The following is an 18,688-nucleotide window of genomic DNA, read 5'->3' on the forward strand; positions in this document are numbered from 1 at the left end:
GTCCTTTCTCATCCTGTAACTAAGGCAGGTGGTGGGCCTGGGCTTCTCTATAGAAGGAAGGGTGTGGAATTACCCTTGTGAGTAGCTGTCACGCTCGGGGTTGTGTGTGGTCCTTTCTCATCCTGTAACTAAGGCAGGTGGTGGGCCTGGGCTTCTCTATAGAAGGAAGGGTGTGGAATTACCCTTGTGAGTAGCTGTCACGCTCGGGGTTGTGTGTGGTCCTTTCTCATCCTGTAACTAAGGCAGGTGGTGGGCCTGGGCTTCTCTATAGAAGGAAGGGTGTGGAATTACCCTTGTGAGTAGCTGTCACGCTCGGGGTTGTGTGTGGTCCTTTCTCATCCTGTAAGCTAAGGCAGGTGGTGGGCCTGGGCTTCTCTATAGAAGGAAGGGTGTGGAATGGACGCCTCATAGGCTTTCTCCCACTGTGCTGTGCTGCCTGCTTTATCACCAGTGTAGCATCTGGAGTTTGCGCACGGTGCACCATTAACAGCAGAGTCATTGCATTCTAAGGTGGAGCATCCATTGCATGGGCTGAGAAACCTCCCCTTGGCTGCTGTGGACCCGTGTCAGCATTTGTGAAATGAGGGGTTGTAATGAGACATTCCCTAAAGCTTCTTCCGCTTCTGCTGCTGACAGTGAATGCACATTGCCGTTGCTGTCTCCATCCCGGCTTATACAGAAAGATGCCCTTTCATTTTCACACATTTACCTCTGGCCCTGTACTGTGCTGGGTACCCGAGGAAGCTGCAGTCCCTGCTTCTGGACTTTTCCTCACTTTGGGGTTTTGGTTCACGGATGAAGGCTTTGGTAGGTGGGCGGAGGGGTGGGGGCTCCCCCAGAGAGAGACCTGGGTTGGCCCGCAGGATTGAAGCCAGCTTTCTGAGATAATCCGCTTGAGAGGGATAATGATGTGCATGGAAAGTTCAGTCCTGCTTCTCCGCAGGACCATGGCCAACAACGAGCGCACCTTCATTGCCATCAAGCCCGACGGGGTCCAGCGGGGGCTGGTGGGCGAGATCATCAAGCGTTTTGAACAGAAGGGATTCCGCCTCGTGAGTCTGAAGTTAATGCAGGTAAGCGGACTTCCCTGTGGAGTGCAGGGGGAGAGAAGATGCTGCCCTTCTCCCGCGCCCTCTGTGGTAGCATGAACCCCATGTTACCTTGAGCCTTGGGAACTCCCCAGTGACATAGCCAGTTGGCTGGACCTTGGGCCAGACTGAGTCCCATGGGACTGTGGAGAAGCGTCTGTCGGCCCCTCGGTTGTGCCAAATCCTGGGTGTTGCTGTGGTGTAGGGTTTCCAACCTGGAGCCCTGCACACTTTGGGGCTCCTGGAGCTTCACAAGCAGATAATTTTCGAGAGAGGAACTACTTACTGCCTAGCACGGGTTGAGCACCACAGGGCTGGCTTGGGGGGAGCTATGGTTTTGCCTTTGGGGCATACTCCTGGAAGGGCGCAGAGCAGACCCACCTGCAGAGACGCCTGCACAACAGCATTTCAATCAGTGACCAAGACTGCTGGACCCCTAGCAATTTCAGAGATGTCCATTCAAATAGATGGGGACATACAAGGTTTCCCCACTAAAGGAATCAGCTTTGAAGCCTGTTAGCACATTTTATTTATTGAAAAACATTTCTTAAAATTTTTCTTTATTTATTCAAAGAGAGAACAGAGAGTGATGGACAGAGAGGTCTTGTAGACAAGCTCGGGCATGTTCAAGGCAATAGGGCTGTAGACAGAATCCTCTGCTTCATGCCCCAGATGCCTGCAACAGTGGGGTTGGCTTGGACCGCAGCCAGCAGCCAGGAACTCAATGCAGGCCTCCTGCCTGGGTGGCCTGGACTCATGTACTTAAGCTGACACCTGCTGTCTCCCTGGGTACGTACGTGTAGGAAGCCTGCCTCGGAAGCTGAGGTGGGTCACAGGCACCGTGATATGGTCTGTGTGCATCCCAAGTGGCAACTTAACCTGCTGTGTTACAAAGCCTGCCTCTCCTAGAGCACCTAAACACACACACACACACACATTTGAAAGGCAGAGAGAGGCTCTGCTTTGCTAGTTTTGCTGCCAGATGACTGCAATAGTTAGGACTGGGTCAAGCTGAAGCCAGGAACTTGGAACTCCATCCTCACCTCCCGTATGGATGGCAGGGACGACGTAGTTGAGCCATTTTCTGTTGCCTTTCCAGCTGCCTTAATAGGAAGTTGGATTCAAAGTGGAACTAGCAATCCAGCATGGAATTTGAAAGTCCCAAGTGGCAACTTATCTTGCTGAATGACCATATCTCCCCTTCCCAGTGCACTCGAAATTTTGTTTGATTTGTATGTATGATATTTTAGAAAGGCTGATGGAACGTAAGAGGGGTGGACTGCTGTTAACAGCCAGGAGAGAGCGCCACGGGGCTGGGGACCAGAGTGCAGCACAAGCAATGCTCTCCCAAGGTTTTGCATGTTCCGTCAGGCTTAAAAGGGAAAGAAAAATGAACATGCTGTTGATCAATCACCACACAATAGGCACAGGTTTTCTTTTCTTTTCTTTTTTAAAAATATTTATGTATTTTTATTGGGAGGTGAGAGATGCAGAAAGGAGGAGGGACAGAGAGGAAGATCTTCAATCTGCTGATTCACTCCCCAAGTGGTTGCAATGGCTGGAGCTGAGCCAATCCAAAGCCAGGAGCTTCTTCTGGGTCTCCCACGTGGGTGCAGGGTCCCAAGGCTTTGGGCTGTCTTCAACTGCTTTCCCAGGTCTCAAGCAGGGAACTGGGTGGGAAGCAGGGCTGCCAGGATTAAAACTGGTGCCCATGTGGGATCCTAGTGTGTGCAAGGTGAGGACTTCAGCCACTAGGCTACTGTGCTGGGCCCTGACACAGGTTTTTGTGTCTAGCCCTGGCGAAGCTCCTGAGAGGGCCTTACTCCTGTTCTAGTTGTTTGTGGTGACCCTGAGGTTAAACAGGTGCCTAACGGCATACAGTCAGTGGTGCAGCTGGAATTCTTAGCTCAGGACTGGCTCCTGAATGCAGCTTTCTCTTTCCCACTGAATGGCCTATCAAGGATACGGGTATGGAAAAGATGGGAGGGAGAGCTGCCATGACTTGAGAGAGTTATTGGAATCTGGTGTGGGGTCTGGCATGATAGCCCAGTGGCTAAAGTCCTCACCTTGCATGTGCCAGGACCCCTTATGAGTGCCGGTTCGTATCCTGGCTGCTCCACTTCCCATCCAGCTCCCTGCTTGTGGCCTGGGAAAGCAGTTGAGGATGGGCCAAAGCCTTGGAACGCAGCACCCACAATGGAGACCCAGAAGCAGCTCCTGGCTCCTGGCTTCAGATCAGCTCAGCTCTCATTGCTGCGGCTACTTGGGGAGTGAATCCATGGATGGAAGATATCTCTCTGTGTCTCTCCTGTAAACCTTCATTTCCAATAAAAATAAATAAATCTTTGAAAAAGAAAAAAAGAAATAAATCTGGTGGGCACAGGGCAATACGGGATAACAACACTTGAGGTCATCTCCTCACCCAAGAAAGCCTGGCAACTGTTCTACAGGTTAACGATATTTGCAAGTAGTTCATGGAATGAAACAAACGTTAGGGTAAAGGAAGGTCTGGGCAGTGTTGTGGGAGACTGTGTCTACACAAGGCTGCCATTGGGACAGGAAGGGTCAGGGCAGGGATGGACTTGCCATGGACTGATCATGTGGCCAGCAGTGACCAACCCACACTGGGGGTGGAATGTTCCAGATATGCCTCCCAGCCCCGGTTTGCCCGCTTGTGTGTGTCACAGAAGTGTGCGTTCTGCGTACTGCAGTGCAATGCTGGACCCTTGACACGCATGCACACAGTGGCAGCGGGAACGCCTCTGAGCTGTGTTGCTTGGCATGTGGCTTGCTATCTGGCTAACTTGATTTGTTCACACATGCCAGCCATGCAGTGTGAGAGATTCTGGTTGATTCTGAGGTAAAAAATATTTGTCGCTAGGTGTGTTGCATTTTGAGGTGGTTTGTGACCAACTGGGACTTGCCTGGTTCCCGCTCTGGGCCTTTTATTATCTGAATTTGGATCTGAAGTTTCCCAGGGAAATGGCCTCCTTCAGTGTGCGGCCCACGCAAAGGCGAGGTGCCTCCCTCTGATGTTTTGGTTTGGGTTTGCTCTGGAGAGTGAGATGGCCAAGTTCAATCTTAGTGTCCTGTGGCTTTATTGTGAGCTGTCACGGCCAGCAGGGGCAAACTGATTCAAACCTGCAACATGTGCTTTTGTTCTGTCACTGCTCTCCCTGGCAGGTGGAGAATGAATTAAGTTACTACGGAATCTGAAAGCTGAGAGCTCACTTTTTTTTTTTTTTTAAGGCTTTATTTATTTGAAAGGCAGAGTTACAGAAAGCGGGAGACACAGAGAGAGCTTCATGTGCCAGTATACTTCCCAGATGGCTGCAACACCTAGAGCTTGACCAGACCGTGGCAACAGCACCCTACATGGGTATAGGGGCCTAAAGATTTGAGCTGTCTTCTGCTGCTTTCCCAGGCACAGTAGCAGGTAGCTGGATTGGAAGAGGAACAGCTAGCACGTGAATTGACACCTGAATGGGATGCCAGCTGGAGTTTTCAGGCAACCATTTAACCCACTACATGATAATGACAGTCCCCCAGACATCACACTGGCAATTTGCTTAAAATTTGTTTATTTTTTAAATTTTTAGAGCCGAGAGACAGAGAGATCCGGCTGGGGTCAGAGCTGGGAGCCCGGTGTGCAGTCAGGGTCTTCCCCCACGTGGTGGCAGGAACCCAATTACTTGTGTTGCTTCCCGAGTCTGCACTGTTAGGAAGCTGGAGTCGAGAGCCAGGGCTGGAGGGCCAGTGGGGCACACACATGGCTTAACTACTGCCCTAACCAAGGGGCTGGAAACGGACAGTGAGTTGGCAAGATGGGTGAAGGGGAACGAGCCAGATTGCCGGTTCTGGCAATAGCTTGGGGACCTGCGTTCTTTCTCTGTCTTGTGGAACAGGCTTCTGAAGACCTCCTGAGGGAGCACTACATTGACCTGAAGGACCGTCCGTTCTTCCCCGGCCTGGTGAAATACATGCATTCGGGCCCCGTGGTGGCCATGGTGAGTGAGCCCTGCTGGGGAGTGGAGAGCCAGGGTTGAGATTCCTGTGTCTGCAGCAGGGACTCGTGCTGACAGAGTTGGACAGCGGGCTGAGGATTCAGCTCTCTGACCTGTCCCAGACAGCTGGCTGAGCTGAACTCCCTGGTGGACGAGGAGAGCTCAGGAGAGCCTGCTGACTCAGCTCCTGCTGACAGAGAGCCAGTACTGGCCTCCACTGGGCAGTGCTTAGCATTTGGGGGCCAGGCTGTTTTCTAGCCACAAATGAGACCCCACAAAGGTATCTGCTGGCATAGCTTTCTTTGCCTGTGCTTCTTGCCACATGATGGGGATGGGCACCCAATGAAAAGACTTATATACAGATATCAAATGGAACTATATGCACAGCTGTGCAATGGGACAGTGTGAGAGCAAGTAGCCCCTGCAGATGACATGGGAAGGGCTGTGGCTCTCCAGCTGAGACCAGAATGACAAGAAGGAGCCAGCCACACACACAATCCCAGTGAAGACCCGTCTCAACTGAGAAGACAGCCTGTGCCAAGGACAGAGTCGGGAGAAGCAAGGCTCCATGGAGTGCAGAGAGACAGGCGGCCTGGAGAGCATTAGCGTGAGAAGAGAGACGCGGGCGGGTGGGGGTCTGCGTCAACAGCGCAGTGTGCAGCGCAGCTGTTCTCCATGAGTGCTGGCAGGCCATGGAGAGTTCTACTTATGTATTTGAAGAACAGAATATTTCCCATCTGCTGGCTCATCCCCAATGCCCGGAGTGACTGGAAATGGGCCAGGCCAAAGCCAGGAGCTGGGAAGTCAGTCTGTGTGTTCCATGTGGGTGGCCGGGGCCTAGTTACTTGCACCCCACCTGTTGCTCTGCAAGGTGTATTTTGACAGGAAGGCAAGATGAAAGGCAAGATGAGGAGTAGAGCTGGGACGCTGATGTGGGATGCAAGTGGCCCAAGTGCCCTTTCATCCATGTGCCAAATGCCCATGTCATGCTTGGGCTTTTAGTAAGGCCACTCTGTGTGCCTAGTTGAGACTGGATTGTAGAGAGGTGAGGGCCGGGAGAGCAGGATCCCCAGTGATAGAACAGGGGATGCTCTGTGGCTTTCTATGGGACCTCGTTCTCATTGATTTCTTCTCCTGGAGAAATTGCTACTTGGCAGATTTTTGACTGAGCTTTTTTTTTTTTTCCTTGATCATCTCTGCTTTTTGTGCTTGGAGGTCTGGGAGGGGCTGAACGTGGTGAAGACAGGCCGAGTGATGCTCGGGGAGACCAACCCTGCCGACTCCAAGCCGGGCACCATCCGCGGGGACTTGTGCATCCAGGTTGGCAGGTGCGCATTGGTATTTCTTTATCCCTTTCTAGAGTCCAAGTTAGTTGCCAGTAGGATTGGGGTTCCCAGGCTGGGTACTGCAAGCTGACCTGGGGCGGCTTCACAGAGCATACTGTCATCCTCCCTCCACTTGACGTTTGGCTGCCTTCAGGTGTGAGCTTTGCCGTGACTGTGAGAGCTTAGGGTCTGCCACGTCTTTCCTGGAGGCTCTTGCTGCTGGCACCTGGGAGGGGTGAGGGGAGGAGCTGATGGCAGCCCTGTGTGCTTCCTGTTGACTTGGTCTGGAGGTCATGGATTTGGGCTGGGAATGCAGTGAGCTTCCAGACAGTGGAGTGCTGTGGGTCTTGGTAACGGGGCTGCCCCTCTCTCCCTCAGGAACATCATCCACGGCAGCGACTCTGTGGAGAGTGCCGAGAAGGAGATCAGCCTGTGGTTTCAACCCGAGGAACTGGTGGATTACAAGAGCTGTGCTCACGACTGGATCTACGAGTGACAGGAAGTGAATGCTTCCCCCAGCCCCTTCCCCTCCTTCCTGTGGGCAGAGGACCAGCCTGCAACAAGCTTAGTTATTTCCAGAATTTCTTTACAATCTGGAGGGAAACTCTTGGAGCCGTGAGTGCTCCCTGTACAGTGTTATATGCTCCCATCAGATTAAAACTCTCATCTCAATTTTTGTGCTCCTATAGGATTGAAAGTCTCATCTCAAAGTAGGATTCCTTGAGTTTGATACTTTGTATTTCACCGTCATTCTTTTTCTCATATTTTTAAATGGAGCTATTTTGGACCCGGTGCAATAGCGTAGTGGTTAAGGTCCTCACCTTGCACGTGCCGGGATCCCATATGGTTGCCAGTTCTAATCCCGGCAGCCCTGCTTCCCATCCAGCTCCCTGCTTGTGGCCTGGGAAAGCAGTCGAGGATGGCCCAAAACCTCAGTACCCTGCACCCGCGTGGGAGACCGGGAAGAAGCTCCTGGCTCCTGGCTTCGGATTGCTCAACTCCAGCTGTTGCACTCACTTGGGGAGTGAACCATCAGACGGAAGATCTTCTCTGTCTCTCCTCTCTGTTTGTCTGACTTTCCAATAAAAATAAATAAATCTTTAAAAAAAATAAATGGAGCTATTTTAATTAATTTATTTCTCATTTTATTTGGAAGGCAGAGAGAGACAAAGAGATCTTCTGTCTGCTGGTTCGCTCCCCAATTGCTTGCAACTTTAGCAGTCTGAGCCAGACTGAAGCCAGCAGCCAGGAATTCTATCCAGGTCTCCCACATGGGTATTAGGTTCCCAAGTATTTGAGTTATCATCTGCTGCCTTTCGGAATGCATTAGCAGGATGCTGAATTGGAAGTAAAAAGGGGAGAGCAGTGCTGAGGTGTAGTAGGTAAGGCTGCTGCTTGCAGTCTTGGCATCCCACATGGGTACTGGTTCAAGTCTCGCTGCTTCACTTCTGATCCAGCTCCCTTGGGAATGCACTTGAAAAAGCAGCAGAGAATAGCCCAAGTGCTTGGTTCCCCACATCCCGATGGAGACCCGGAATACTCTCCTGCCTTCTCTCTCCAGGTGGGCCTAGCTTTGGCCTTTGTGGCCATTTGGGGAGTGAATCAGTGGATGGAAGGTGTCTCGCTGCAACTCTTTCAGATAATAAATAAATCTTAAAACAAAACAAAAAAAGAGTAAGTGGGACTTGCATCAGGCACGCTAATATTGATTATGTGTCTAAAGCAGAACTTTGTGTCAAACATCTACCCTATTTTAATTTTGAAATTTTAATTTCTTTTAATTTGAAAAGCAGAAAGGCAGCCTGATTTCTTAGGCGCTGACTCATTCCTCAGGTGAGGCTGGGCTAGCTGAAACTGTCAGGCTGCCTGTTTCATCCTGGCTACTCTGCTTCTCATCCAGCTTCTTGCTAACATGCTAATAGACAGCATACATATTCTGTAAGTTTAAAAAACGTATTTGAGGGACAGAGGTGGGTAAACAGAAGGAGTTCCAATCTGATTCATTCCACAGATAACTGAGGAGCCTCAGCTGGTGCTGGAGCCTGGCGCTGGGAACTCGGTCCAGGCCTCCCACCTGACGCAAGAGCTAACCTGCCTGAGCCATTGTGCTCCTCCCAGAGCCGCACTGAGGAGGCCGGAGCTGGGCCCTGCACCCAGGCAGGCCAGCCGGGGTGTGTCCTGAGTGGTTCAACCTAAGGCCCGATGCCTGCTTCTTTAAAATTCCAACTGTCCTAAGGGCACAGCATTCTTTGCAGTGGATCTTGCTTGTACCCTGTACCCTGGCTGCTCTGTATCCACTACCCTCTCCCCTCTTCTTTTTTCTTTTTCTTTTTACATTTACTGTATTTTAAAGAGGAAAAGAGAGAGAGAGATATCTCCCATTTACTGGTTCACTCCCCAAATGGCTGCAGTGGCCAGGTTTGGGCCAGGATGAAGCCAGTAGCCGAGGACTCCATCCTGGTCTCTCCCACCTGCGAGGAGATGCCAGGACTTGGGCTATCATCTTCCCAGGTAGTTAGGAGGAAGTTGGATCAGAAGTGCAACAAGAGCCTGTGCTATGGCACAGTGGGGTAAGCCACTACCTACAGCATAGACGTCCCATATGGGCACTGGTTTGAGTCCTGATGCTCCACTTCCCATCCAGCGTCCTGCTAATGTGTTTGGGAAAGCGGTAGAAGATGACCTAAGTATCTGGGCTCGTGCTACCTACTTGGGAGACCCAGAAGAAGCCCCTGGCCCAGCCCTGACTCTTGTGGCCATTTGGGGAATGAACAAATGAAAGATCTCTCCCTCTTTCTCTGAGATAGAGATTTCCCTCTGTCTTTTTTTTTTTAAAGATTTATTTATTTGTTTACTTATTTGTTGGAAAGGCAGATATACAGAGATGGAGAGAGACAGAGAGGAAGATCTGTCTATTGATTCACTCCCCAAGTGACCGCAATGGCCAGAGACGAGCCAATCTGAAGCCAGGAGCAAGGAGCTTCTTCTGGGTCTCCCAGAGGGTCCCAAGGCTTTGGGCCATCCTTGGCTGCTTTCCCAGGCCACAAGCAGGGAGCTGGAAGGGAAGCAGGGCTGCCGGGACAAGAACTGGCACCCATATGGGATCCTGGTGTGTGCAAGGTGAGGACTTTAGCCACTAGGCTGCCATGTGGTGGTGGTCAAGCAAGCCCAGAGGGATTCCTACCCCAGGTCCGCCTTCCAGCATGTGGGAAGGGAAGTGGAGAAAGAGTGGCCTATTTCTAAAGGTAAAATGCTGGATTTGCAGCCTCCACTTCCCCTCCCGTGCCTTTGGCCAGATCTTAGCTGTGCGACTTCAACTTACTGCCAGGGGAACTAGAAAATGTCTTTATTTGGGTTAAGCTTGTGCCTGGGTAAAACTCCATAGAGTACTAACTGGAACGTAAATAAGCGAAGGAGAAACAGGCTATTGTGAAACAGCTATAATTTAGTCATCTAGCAGATGTTTTTTCCTTGGTTCCTCCAGTGTTCTGACCCTGGCAGACGCAGGGGAGGGCAAGGGCTCTTAGGAGGGACCACCTTTCTGGAGGGCAGCTGACGGCTGGATGAATTTCTGTTTCACACACATCATGGCCCATTTGCTTTGGGGGTGAGAATTTAAGACCAAGACTTTTAAGTAGTAAGGCAAAGGTGTGACAGTTTGAGGCCTGTCTCGCCAGGAAAGAAAGGAGACAGAATGGTACTTGCTGTACCCTGTGATGGTATATCCATGACCTGGCCCAAGTGCAAACAGCTGAACAGTGAGTGGGAATGCCCAGCAAAATTCTCAGTGGCTTCCCCCACCGCTGGCACTTGGTAACTCTGACAAAGAAACCCAAATAAGTGTGTGCATCAGACTGAGGCCAGAGCAGACGCTGATCTAGAATGAGGGCCACGGAAAATCACTGCCATGTGTTGTCAGTCACATGGGGTCTGCAAAGCCAGAATGTAGCAGAGGCCCCGCCTGTCATCAGTAGGTGGGCAACCCCTGAGGGAGGATCAGTAGGTGGGCAACCCCTGAGGGAGGTACACACCGACCGCAGGACAGGAGTCTGTAAGGGCTGGGTGCCCTGGGAGGAAGGGCTTGCTGAAGCCCACCAGGATGGCTGGGTACACACCCAAGGGGGCTGTGCTTCATTCTGCCTAACCCTGAGCTGGATCCCCCAGGGCCCTCAGCACGTGAGACTGGCTGGTTTGGACCATCATCCTCAAACGGACAGCTCGGTGGGAACAACACGTGCGCACGGGTCAAGGCATTCTGGTGCGGGGTCCTGGCACAGTGCAAGGCCAGGCTGTGACTCAAGCCTACCGGGGAGCCGCCCTAGTACTCTGTGATTTTACAGGGCCTTAGCGGTTGCCTGGCCAGGCAGGAGGTGGGAATTGTCTGCGAAGGGATGACAATGCCAGATTTCCACTAAACAAGCCAGAATCTTGTCGGGGGTGCTTCTGTGTGGACTAGATAACCCGACCACACTGGTGTGGGGAGAGCTAGCTGGGGCCCTGAGAGGCAGGGAGGCAGCCTGCAAGTCCGCACAAGGAAGGCTAAGAAGGCTTCTCCAGGGCCCGGACGACACGGGAGGGAAGGCTGGATCTCCCACGCGGAAAGCGTAAGGCAGAGACTGGCTTACGGCCGCGTTCCAGGGCGCAGGCAGAAAGGTGTGTCGTCCGGCATAAGGAACTCAGAACCAGGAACATGTGCAGACGCGTGTATCGGCTCGCACGGGGGTCCTAGGAAGAAGGGCGATCAGCCGGGGAACCCGGTGGCTTGTGGTTCCTCTCCAGGGGAATCCGGGGACCCTCACCGGCTCCTCCCGCGGGGTTGGAGCGCGAGGCCCGAAGGCCGCGGGCCTGGCGCTGGGCGGGGCGTCCGGGGTGTGTCCACTCCGCGTCCCGCCCCGCGCCCCTCCTCCGCGGGCGGCTCCCGGGTCCGGTGGTCGCTTTCAGTCTGAGCTTCCGCAGTGCAGCCGCTGCTCGGCCCGCCAGCTTCTCGGTAAGCCTGGGGTGGCAGGGTGGAGGTGCGGGACGCTTTCCCTTACAACCTTGGGCCCCGACCCTGCTGGTACCGCGTGGGGTGGGGATCCCCGTCTGCGGGCCCCTCGGCTCCCCCCAACCCCGTCCCCGCAGGTCGGCGCGCGGGGCCCGGGTGAGGCGGAAGCGCCTGGAAAGCCACGTGGCCTCGCGGCGGCAGCCGAAAAACCTGGTGCACGTCCCGGGATCTTCAGGCTCGGGCTGCGGCCAAGGCCGCGTAGGCGCCCACGTGGCCTCCCCAGCAACCGGCGCCCGGCCTGACCGTGCTTCTCGCCCCGCAGGACCATGGCCAACAACGAGCGCACCTTCATCGCCATCAAGCCGGACGGCGTGCAGCGAGGCCTGGTGGGCGAGATCATCAAGCGCTTCGAGCAGAAGGGATTCCGCTTGGTGGCCATGAAATTTCTTCGGGTAACTTCGCCCTTGCCCCGTGGGAGTCCAGCCTTGGCTGTTTGCCAGTCCCGGGAGCGGTGTGTCCACGTCCCTTTCCCAGTCCGAGTCCCCTTGGTCCCTCTTAGCAGACTCCAATCCTGCGATTACCCCTTTGCGGCCTGCCCTTCCCCAGGGCGGTCGGGGGAGGGACGCCCTCAGGAAGGTTGAGCCCAGGGTAAGGTGACTCCTGACTCCTGCCGGAAGCTGGCCGCGCCTCCCGCCGGCCGCCTCCCTGCCCACCTGTCGCGAGGGGTCAGCAGGGAGAGAGGAAGGCCTGGGCTTTCAGGATGGGGGCGGGAGCTTGGAGTCGCCCAGGTACTGAGGTTTCCCGTGCAGGGTCACTAGCACCCTGAATCTGGAGTCGGGCTGTGAGGCCCTGCACTCCGGCAGTCCTAGGTAAGGCCTAGACTCCTAAACATCGATAAGGGTGTTCTCTGTTGTCTGAGGTGAACAGGCCAGAGGAGTTACTTATTTTTAAAGATTTATTTGAAAGGGGGAGAGACACATTTGTTGGTGCACTCCCCAAATGGCTGCACAGAGCAGGGCTGGGGCACACCAGAGCCAGTGCCGGCGGTGGCTGAGTTCCAGCGGTTGTGGCCATTTGGGAAATGAACCACTAGATGGAAAATCTGTCTCTTTGTAAATCTGCCTTTAAAAAAGAGAGAGAGAGAGAGATTGTGAAGTTGAAAGGGCTTTGTCCATCTGTTACAGTGACAGAATACAGTCCTGGGACAAGTTGCCGAGGCCAGGGAACAGATCGAAAACATCCACCAAATTAAAGCAGTGCGTTTTATTTGCATGAAGGTTTATTATTTGAAAGGCAAAATGTACACACTGTAGTGTGCAGACCCTTCTTTCCTTGGTGCACTCTCCATGTGGGCACAACAGCTGTAGCTGGGCCAGGCTGAAGCCATCGCAGCACCCCAGCACCCCAGCAGGGAGCCAGAGGGAAGCCTGGGGTTGGGGGGCTGGACTCGGGCGCTGTAACAAGGCACATAGCTTGGCACAGCAAATCCCCTTCCCAAGAGTACTTTATAATGAAAGCTGAGGGGAAAAACAAACAAACAAACCCGTAGATCTCTCACATGGACCTACAGTGGCTCCAGATAGAGGGGAGGGACCCCAGGCAGCAGTGGAGAAGTGCCGGCTGCTCTGGTGTGCTCACCTTTGGGTTTTGAAATCCCTGATGTCACTGATGTTCTGAGGTTGTCTTTATGGAAAGGATACTCTACTAATGTGGCATCAGTGTCCTGGTTTGGATAGGATTTTTTCCTAAATGCCTAAATTATGACTTTGGGATTAAGTGCAAAACAAGGATTTCTAGGGAACCTATCATATTTTTGTTAAAATATCTGCAAGACAGACACAGAGCTCCCATCTGCTGGCTCACTTCCCAAATACCCACAGTTGGGACTGAGCCAGGTTGAAAGCGCTAGCCAGCGGGCCTTTGCTGAGTCTCCCGTGTGGGTGGCCAGCACCCAAGCCTCCCAGGGTGCCTGGTAGGAAGGCAGGAGTTGGGTGCTTAGACATGGCACGCTGGTGTCCCCAATTGGTCCAAACGTGTGCCTCTGAGATCAGAGGATGGAGGGGCGTGGATTTGAGCCTCTTTCCTGACTGCCATCTCTCCCATGGCAGGCTTCCGAGGAGCACCTGAAGCAGCACTACATTGACCTGAAAGACCGCCCGTTCTTCCCAGGGCTGGTGAAGTACATGAACTCGGGGCCTGTTGTGGCCATGGTGAGTGCTGGGGGAGGGGGATAAGGGAAGCCAGGGGACTGGTTCACCTCCTGGGCAGTCCTTTCTGGGACATTTCTCCCTAGCTTCTCAAATGGAACTCCTGGGGTTGGTTAGTTAGCTGAGGACCTGGAAAGGGAACCAGACCATAGGGGCTAAACAATATCTCATTGCTTACCAGGAGAAAAAAAAAAGGTGCTACACTTCTTTTTTTCTCACTCTATGAGATTGGGGTGTTTCCTAGAAATTTGAGCATACTTAAAGAATTTTAAGCTGAGGGCCCGGCCGCGTGGCCTAGCGGCTAAAGTCCTCGCCTTGAAAGACCCAGGATCCCATATGGGCACCGGTTCTAATCACGGCAGCTCCACTTCCCATCCAGCTCCCTGCTTGTGGCCTGGAAAAGCAGTCGAGGACGGCCCAATGCATTGGGACCCTGCACCCGCGTGGGAGACCCGAATTGGAGCATCGGATTGGCGTGTACCGGCCCGTTGCGGCTCACTTGGGGAGTGAAACATCGGACGGAAGATCTTCCTCTCTGTCTCTCCTCCTCTGTGTATATGCGGCTTTCCAATAATAATAAAATCTTTAAAAAAAAGAAAAAAGAGAAAAGAAAAAAGAAAAAAAAAAGAATTTTAAGCTGAGTAGATAATCCTTCTAGCAAAAATTTTGTAATGGTGTGCTAGAAATGAAACAGTTTCAGCTTTTTTTTAAAGATTTATTTATTTTTATTGGAAAGCCGGATATACAGAGAGGAGGAGAGACAGAGAGGAAGATCTTCCGTCCCATGATTCACTCCCCAAGTGACCACAATGGCAGGTGCCGATCAGAAGCCAGGAGCCAGGAGCTTCCTGTAGGTCTCCCACAAGGGTGCAGGATCCCAAAGCATTGGGCCGTCCTAGACTGCTTTCGCAGGCCACAAGCAGGGAGCTGGATGGAAAGTGGAGCTGCCGGGATTAGAACCGGCGCCCATATGGGATCCCGGCGTGTGCATGGTGAGGACTTTAGCCGCTAGGCCACCACGCTGGGCCCAACAGTTTCAGTTCTAATGGTGTTAATTCCCACTTGGTGGTGGAGACTAGAACTAGAGTCCTGTGTAACTGCTTACTGTTCCTTCAGTGTGACGTCTCCCTTTTGCTTTTCCCTGTCTTGGTGTTTGCCATCCCTTGCTGGAACAGTTGCCTGTATACCCGGTTCACAGATTCTGTTCTATTCTGATCACTTTGCTTTTTAATGTTTCTTCTCACAGTTGGTGGTTGCATATAGGTTGTTCAGCCTTATTGTTTCTGTCTCAGGTGCAGTGGGAAATGCACACGTTGGAGAAGACTTTCTCTGTAGCTTGGCAATTCTGGGATTTTTACGTAGGTCTTTAGCATCTCCTGGGGTTAGCTGGTAATGTCACCAGTTAGTCTCATGGTGCGTGTTCTCAGGCAGGAGTAAATAATTGTGTTTGATGAATCTGATTAGCAGACCTGTAGTGTTTCGGGTTTTTTAATTCGGATTTTTGCTGTCGAGGTCTGGGAGGGGCTGAACGTGGTGAAGACAGGCCGAGTGATGCTGGGGGAGACCAATCCTGCCGACTCCAAGCCAGGCACCATCCGCGGGGACTTCTGCATCCAGGTTGGCAGGTAAGTGCTGAAGCAGCACTGGCGGACTTGTGCCACCACCACATAAATACAGATCAAACATTTTGGGCATTTCCCAGATTTAGAAAACTTTGATCTGTTAGATTAGGTGGTGATTGTTCCTGGATGAAAGCTTTCTTAAATACCCACCCCGTAAGTTACAAAAACTGTAGGCAAGGCACCGCGCAAGGGAGCCGGTGGTGTGTGATGGTTCCTGGGGGATGCAGCAGAAAGCTCCGGGTTGCAGGGCACGGTTCCAGCTTTGCCTCTGTCGTCAAAGCTTCTGACTGCCTCATCCAAAGTCTGAACAAAAAACCGCACGGTTAGGAGATTGGAGTGAATAAAGGGATCTGTAAGCACATGTCATGGTTAGCTTTTGTAAACCCTTAGGAGACTACTGGAGCAGGCGGGGCCGTGATAGTGAACACACCCTCTGTGGTTGGTGTCTGGTCTGGGTAGCCCTACTTTTGTGTTTTTCCAAAATTGAGAAGCAATGTTTGGTGCTGCCAGCAGTCTTAATGTGGAGGCATTGACTTTCTTATTGTTGTGAAGATTTATTTATTTGGGGGCCCATTGCGGTAGCCTAGTGGCTGAAGTCCTTGCCTTGCATGTGCTGGCATCCCATGTGGGTTCCTATCCTGGCTGCTCTACTTTCCTTCCAGCTCCCTGCTTGTGGTCTGGGAAAGTTGAGGAGGCCTCAGGCAGGGAGCTGGATGGAAAGGGGAGCAGTCAGAACAAGAAGCAGCACCCAAACGAGATCGTGGCGCCTGCAAGGCAAGGATTTAGCCCCTAGACTACCTTGCTGGGCCTCAGGCATGGTGTTGAGGAGGACAAAACTCGGAAACGCGGGAAAGGAAGGGATGCAGCTGCCCAGGCCCCTCTGGAGTGTTGTAGCTGCTCCAGGAGGAACTCCTTTGGGGGACTGTAGTTGTTTGGGCAGGAGTGGCCCTCGGCACTGGACCCCATGGTAACCAGCAACTTCTCTTTTTTAGGAACATCATTCATGGCAGCGACTCGGTGAAAAGTGCTGAAAAAGAAATCAGCCTGTGGTTCAAACCTGAAGAACTGGTCGACTATAAGTCCTGTGCTCATGACTGGGTCTATGAGTGAGCCGGAGCCCGGGCAGTGGTCCCTTGGCACACTGCGGGACACAGCTCTTCATTCCACAGCCTTGGAGGATCCATCATTCTTGCCTAAAGCCTATTCACCAATAAAGCCTTTGGGCCCTGGGCCCAGTGTCTGCTTATTTGAGAGGCACCGGAATGAAGTGTGGTTCTCTGACTGGGGTGTTTTGTTGAATCACAAATACTTCTGCAACCCTATCCTCCAAAGATTTACTTGAAGGAGTTGAGAGAGGGAGAGCTTCCATCTGCTAGCTCACTCCCCAAATGACTGCCACAGGCAAGAGTGCTGGTCCAGACCCAAACAAGGGTCAGGAACTTCATCCCAGGTTGAAGTAACATTCGCCTTCTTCTGTTGCTTTTCCAAGAGTAGTAACGGGGAGCTGGATTGGAAGCAGAGCAGCCAGGACAAACTTGTGGCCCAGGTGGTGGCTTTAACCACCATGCCATTCCCCTTACCCTGCCCTGTTACACTTTCTTCCCTGGAATATTTAACCATGCCTGCTTGCTGGGCCAGAAGCTGTGAGTGGTTGTGAGTCCTGTTCCCTGCACTAGAGGTTAAATCTGCCGTGAAGGGAAGCCAAAGAGCAGCTGGGAACTTAAAGGAATCTTGAGGTTGCCACTTTGTAGTCCGCTTAAAGAGTTCCTAGAAGTAGAGACTTTGTGATATTTAGGCTTACTGGCTCATTAAGTAAGACAGTGAGAGGACAGAATAAATAGCTAGAACCTTCACCCACTGTAACATTCAGCTCAGATCTAAGGCCTCCCCTGATATCCTCAAGCTTGGGACAGTTGAAAGGAAACACCAAAATATTAAAGTTACGCTTTAAAAGCAAATGGGGGGAATATGCTACCCCTGTGAATGCATTAATTTGGCCTTACATTAAACTTTCTTCAGATTTTGCCTAGCCCAGCCCATCTTATGCCCACCCTGGTGCGAGCACCAAGGGGTGCTGGAGTTCAGCCTAGTCTGGCTCACCCCAGATTCAGTCCACAACAATGCCAAGAGGTATACTGCAGTCATTTCCAGCCCGGTTCAGCACCCCTATTCTGGCTCTCCTTGCTCACCAGCAGGAACCGCAACCCAGCCAGGGCGTACCCTTAACTCCTCCACCAGGCCTGTTTCCAGCCCACAGATCTTAATAAGCACGGGTGGTTACTCTGACCCAGCCTGGCATAGCCTACCTGTCTTGGTCTTTGCCATTGGATGTTGCATCCCACCCCTAGTCTCAACTCTGGCTGGCAGGTGCTGCAGCTTAGCCCACCCAGTCTGCCCCCATCCCTGGCTTATGCAAACCAGTAGGTGTGATTGCCTAGCCCCTATCCCAGCATAACTCCTCACACTCCATTCTGGCTCCTGCATGTGATAATATTCTAAGGTTTGGCCTGGCCCTGCCTGGTGGCCTGTTCCCCTAGAGATCCAGCCCACACACTTGCTGACAAATGGAGCAACCTTGCCCAGCCTGACCAACACTCAGCCCTGACCATGATGTGCTCACTAGTGGGAGCTACAGCCTGCGAGAGGAGTTCCCTTACCAGGCCCGCTCCCAGCTCTCACATGTGCTAGTGGGTGCTAGGTCCCTCCCCAACAGTCTGCTCCTTCTGTCTCGGCTTCTGTATGTGATGTTGCAGCATACCCTATTCCTGAGTGCACCTATGGGTGCAAAGCCTGGACCAGCCTGGCCTGTTTCCAATGCCAGTAACCATGAATGTTGGGGGTTCCATGGTCATGCCTAACTCGCCCATCACCCCCTCAGCTCAAGCAAACCAGTGGGTATTGCAGTTCTACAGGGGTCAGCCCACATATTCCCCAGACTCTGCCCCCAGACCTGTTTTTCTCACATGCTGGTCAGTATCATGGTCCAGCCTAACATTACCCATCCTCTGTTCCGACACTCACTGATGGGTCCTGTGATCCAGTCCTACCAGATCCTGGTAGGCCCCCAGCTCTAACTTTGGCATGCACTCACAGGTGGTGGTTGGCAGAGAGCAATGCTAACTAGTCCAGCTCAGGTTTCCCACGTGGGCAGGTGCATTGGAATGACCCAGAAAGATTGTTTAGCTTCCCTCCTCCGAACTGCTCAGTCTTAGACCCTTTGTTTAGCTGTATGTATAGTGGTCTTGCAGGCGGAAGTCTCCCAGAAGTCATTCTTCACCTGTAAGGTACTCCCTCAGCTGTCCACCGTCCCACACATCCTGTATTCTCCCCCCCCCCCCCCCCCCCGAGCAATCCTCTGCACTCATGCCTGTGAGCACATGGGTTACTCAGTCCAGTCTTCTGACGGGGTGGCATGCTGACTGGAGCTCTGCCTGCCCCATGGGTTCCTGGTGCCAGTC

The 18,688-nt window shown here is 52.6% G+C and overlaps 2 protein-coding genes across 2 annotated transcripts; both read left to right on the plus strand.

The window, feature by feature from the left end:
• Window positions 1-920: 920 nt before the first annotated feature.
• Window positions 921-7,133, plus strand: LOC105941499 (nucleoside diphosphate kinase A). Its single transcript, XM_004591014.3, has 4 exons — window positions 921-1,073; window positions 4,994-5,095; window positions 6,308-6,420; window positions 6,796-7,133. The coding sequence occupies exons 1-4, from the start codon at window positions 948-950 to the stop codon at window positions 6,911-6,913; spliced, it is 459 nt and encodes a 152-aa protein (XP_004591071.2). The 5' UTR covers window positions 921-947; the 3' UTR covers window positions 6,914-7,133.
• Window positions 7,134-11,375: 4,242 nt separating this feature from the next.
• On the plus strand, window positions 11,376-16,453 carry LOC101519623 (nucleoside diphosphate kinase B). The gene is made up of 5 exons (XM_012928656.3): window positions 11,376-11,404; window positions 11,724-11,853; window positions 13,510-13,611; window positions 15,121-15,233; window positions 16,223-16,453. The coding sequence occupies exons 2-5, from the start codon at window positions 11,728-11,730 to the stop codon at window positions 16,338-16,340; spliced, it is 459 nt and encodes a 152-aa protein (XP_012784110.1). The 5' UTR covers window positions 11,376-11,404; window positions 11,724-11,727; the 3' UTR covers window positions 16,341-16,453.
• The last annotated feature ends 2,235 nt before the right edge of the window (window positions 16,454-18,688 follow it).

The sequence above is a fragment of the Ochotona princeps genome, chromosome 17 (genome assembly GCF_030435755.1).
Source record: "Ochotona princeps isolate mOchPri1 chromosome 17, mOchPri1.hap1, whole genome shotgun sequence".
Lineage (NCBI taxonomy): Eukaryota > Metazoa > Chordata > Mammalia > Lagomorpha > Ochotonidae > Ochotona > Ochotona princeps.

Bases quoted from the DNA above. Each gene is read 5' to 3' on its own strand.
- LOC105941499 (XM_004591014.3), top strand. From the start codon at position 948: ATGGCCAACAACGAGCGCACCTTCATTGCCATCAAGCCCGACGGGGTC. The intron at 5,096-6,307 runs GTGAGTGAGCCC...TTGTGCTTGGAG, and splicing joins CGGGCCCCGTGGTGGCCATG to GTCTGGGAGGGGCTGAACGT. The intron at 6,421-6,795 runs GTGCGCATTGGT...TCTCTCCCTCAG, and splicing joins TTGTGCATCCAGGTTGGCAG to GAACATCATCCACGGCAGCG.
- LOC101519623 (XM_012928656.3), top strand. From the start codon at position 11,728: ATGGCCAACAACGAGCGCACCTTCATCGCCATCAAGCCGGACGGCGTG. The intron at 11,854-13,509 runs GTAACTTCGCCC...CTCCCATGGCAG, and splicing joins TGGCCATGAAATTTCTTCGG to GCTTCCGAGGAGCACCTGAA. The intron at 15,234-16,222 runs GTAAGTGCTGAA...TCTCTTTTTTAG, and splicing joins TTCTGCATCCAGGTTGGCAG to GAACATCATTCATGGCAGCG.